The sequence below is a fragment of the Rhipicephalus microplus genome, chromosome 4 (genome assembly GCF_043290135.1).
Source record: "Rhipicephalus microplus isolate Deutch F79 chromosome 4, USDA_Rmic, whole genome shotgun sequence".
In the NCBI taxonomy this organism is placed as follows: Eukaryota; Metazoa; Arthropoda; class Arachnida; order Ixodida; family Ixodidae; genus Rhipicephalus; species Rhipicephalus microplus.
Window position 1 is genome coordinate 157,153,535 of NC_134703.1, and position 3,122 is coordinate 157,156,656.

The 3,122-nt window shown below is 47.6% G+C and overlaps 1 protein-coding gene across 1 annotated transcript; it reads left to right on the plus strand.

Annotated features, from left to right (window-relative positions):
• The first annotated feature begins 354 nt into the window (after positions 1 to 354).
• On the plus strand, positions 355 to 2,914 carry LOC142814052 (uncharacterized). The gene is made up of 2 exons (XM_075891995.1): positions 355 to 556; positions 1,225 to 2,914. Exon 2 carries the CDS (start codon positions 1,236 to 1,238, stop codon positions 2,733 to 2,735), a length of 1,500 nt encoding a protein of 499 aa, XP_075748110.1. The 5' UTR covers positions 355 to 556; positions 1,225 to 1,235; the 3' UTR covers positions 2,736 to 2,914.
• Positions 2,915 to 3,122: the final 208 nt, after the last annotated feature.

The window sequence follows — 3,122 nt, forward strand, 5'->3', positions numbered from 1 at the left end:
GTACGCGCCTAGGAACAACTATGAAACAGCTTCACAACTAGCTCAATACATAGCACAAAGCTGCGAGATTGCGTGTAATACTACACTTTACAGCCGACAGTGCGGCCAATCTTATTTGTGGGTATCAGCCAATTTTCCAAGTACACTAAACTAAACACTCGATGAAGGAGCGTTCGCTATATTTTTTTCTGTTCCACTACATTTTGTACACTTTCCTTTTCCCCTTTAACCCTTGCTGAGATAAATAAATGTTTAAACATCATACTTGGCCGAACATTCCAAACCCCTTGGAAGATCAACATCTTCGACTCTCGGTATATAGTAGTGAAGAAGAAGAATGCACCCCAGCGATCACGCGCTGACGCGTCTCGCCAGCAGCCGCGGTTTACCGTTTCGGCTGGTTCTGGCGCTGGAAACTGAGGCTGAACGACCGCGAGACACAGACGGAGCTGGCCCGCAATGCCCCGGCGACTATGCGGCGCAACGCTCGGACACCGCGGCGCCATGTGTGAGCGCAATGAGGTGCCGCGTTCCTGCCATGAGCCTGTTGCCGCGAGTGAGTCACGATGCTGAATTCTCTTTTATGTATCATAGAAGTATCTACCCCAGAAGAAAGATAATAAATGACGATTTATCCCCATTCATGGAGTACCAACATGCACACCCATCCCGTTGGTGAAAGCTTTTCTGTTCAAAGCCATATTTGGTAGTGACCCTATTGAATATTTTTATTGATATAACGCTAAGGGGGTGAATCTGTACAAGGATGTGACCTAAGTAATCCTTAATGAGAAAAAAAAAACAGGAGATAGATGCAAGATATTAGTCAACACACATGCTTGCCGCCGATAATACAATGTCCCTTTTAATTTGCAGTTCGCGCACTTTCATGAATCACCAACCAGCAATATTTTTGTGTAAGTTTAGTACAACTGTGCGCGTTACAGAATTGCTCGTTGTTTTTGCATGTCCGGACTGGAAAAAGATGTTGGGTTCACTATTAGGTACTGTTGTGCACATCCCAACGCAGTCATTTTCAGCTTAACGTTACAATTATCCATAAGCTGCTGCATCTATACTTGTTGTCTGAATGCCCATTGTGGGTTCGGTTAGCAAATGTATGGCGTGTAAGGTTTTCGTGTCTGTAGTACGTAGCGTTTCAGAGCTGTGAAATGCTTATTTTATAGGTAACTCACTTCATGATAACACTTCGCCACGTCGCAGGCTAACTCACGATGAGCAGTGACGTGTCGCTCAGTAGCGGTGGGGAGTCATGGCCTCCAGAAAAGAGCACACACCGGCAGCTGTCCATTTCATGGATCCAAGTCATCACCGGACTCGTGCAGCTTTACTGTGTAATGTGTCACTGTGTATTTCTCATGCTCATCGCCGTATGGATGGTCGTCAAAGAAGTTTCCAGGCGGGTGCATGTGCTTTTGGTGTCGTGGTACAGCGACTTCAAGGAGAAAAGGGCCACCACTCTGCCGTTTTTGCTCGGAGCTATTCACATGAAAATAGTGTCCAAGATCGTACCACAGACAAAACCACACGTAGAACCTGAAGTACCAGAAGATACAGACAATACAGGAGAATCAGAAGACGCCAGCGATGAAAATGAGCACTCCAGCGACAACCAGAGTGAAGTTGTGGACGTGGTGGAAAACAAGGCGGAAGAGTGCTGCTCTTCGGCACCAACACTTAGTGCGAGTACATCCGGAGTGTGTAGCAGCAGTTCACCCCCAGATTCACGCGTCGCGGATGTGATCCAATCCGAAAGTAGCGCCTCTCTTGACACTCCACTGCATAACAACCAGCTGGACCAACAACTCTCCAAGCGCGCGCCATGTAGCATTAGCGCAGTTGTTGAGGACAAATACGCTTGCGGGCTAAACAGATCAACGTCATCTTCACCGCTTTCTATAGAAGACCTCGACGATTCAAGTGATGATGACGACGGGAATGGTTTCGAAGAACGCTGCAAATCTAACAGCAAACAACCAGACTCTGCTAACGTTTCTTGTACGGGATCCTGGAAACTGAAGTCAGCTTTCCAAAGGGCAAGCTGCAAGTCAAGTGAGATTCAAAGCTGCTTCACGAAGCCCAAGTCGCCGGTGGCTCAACCACCTTGCCCTGAAAAGAGCAAGTTTTCTCTCGGTCCTGTCATCAGCAATCTGCGCCGTGTATGCTCACGCACTTTGAGCGTCATCAATAAGGAGCTCACTGAGTGTATGTCTCCGCAAAGCCACAAATCTCGTGGTAAGAAGACCGAGACACCCGTTCGCGACACGTCACAAGTGGCCTCGAGCCACGAGGTGCACTGCCAGCCCCAGCTGGACGCTAATGGTCACACATCTAAGGATCTGTCGGTACCAGAGCACAGGACGTCTGTGCAGTCTTCGTGGAACGATGTTTGCTCCAGCGATACACCTGCATCATCCGATTCTATGGGGGAGATGCACCGAGGACTCTTGGACTCGTTCTCTGAAGCCGACTCTTCAGAGTTCCCCAATCGTCAGTCTGCGGACCGCCCTTTCGGTGACACGGCACCAGAGAAAGAAACGACACCGTTTATCGGAGACGTAGGTAGAGCTGATGGGAATTTCGAAAAAGGCAATTCTAGCTGGACGACGCAAACCTCGCAGTCGAATGCCTTTTTTGACGGCCAAGGCGTGGAAGCAAATGCATTCGGAACTGTTTTTCAGACCGATAGCAATTCAGCGGGGTGGGAGTTCTAGGCGGGGATGGCAACGTTGAGCGCTATAAGTTGATACGATAACTCGCTCTGTCGTCTGGTACGTGGCCCTGTGTTGCAAAGCGTGGTCATGCCTGTCATATTGTGTACAAGTGATTTTTGCCTTCATCACTCATGGGACAGTGCAAGCAGGGCCTTACATGTCTATCAACTCAATAAAGGGTAGCTGTTAAAAACGGCAATGTTTTCAATGTTTCTTTTTTTTTCATGCCAATGCTTTACCTGTAGAATATATCCACGTTTTGCGAAGACACAACTGAATTGCATAAACTGACACAATATCTCAGCGTTTTTATGTACGTTACAGTGTTTTCACGCATTTAATTGTGTGATAGAAATAATACATGACCTTCCACAGGAATTTATTGTG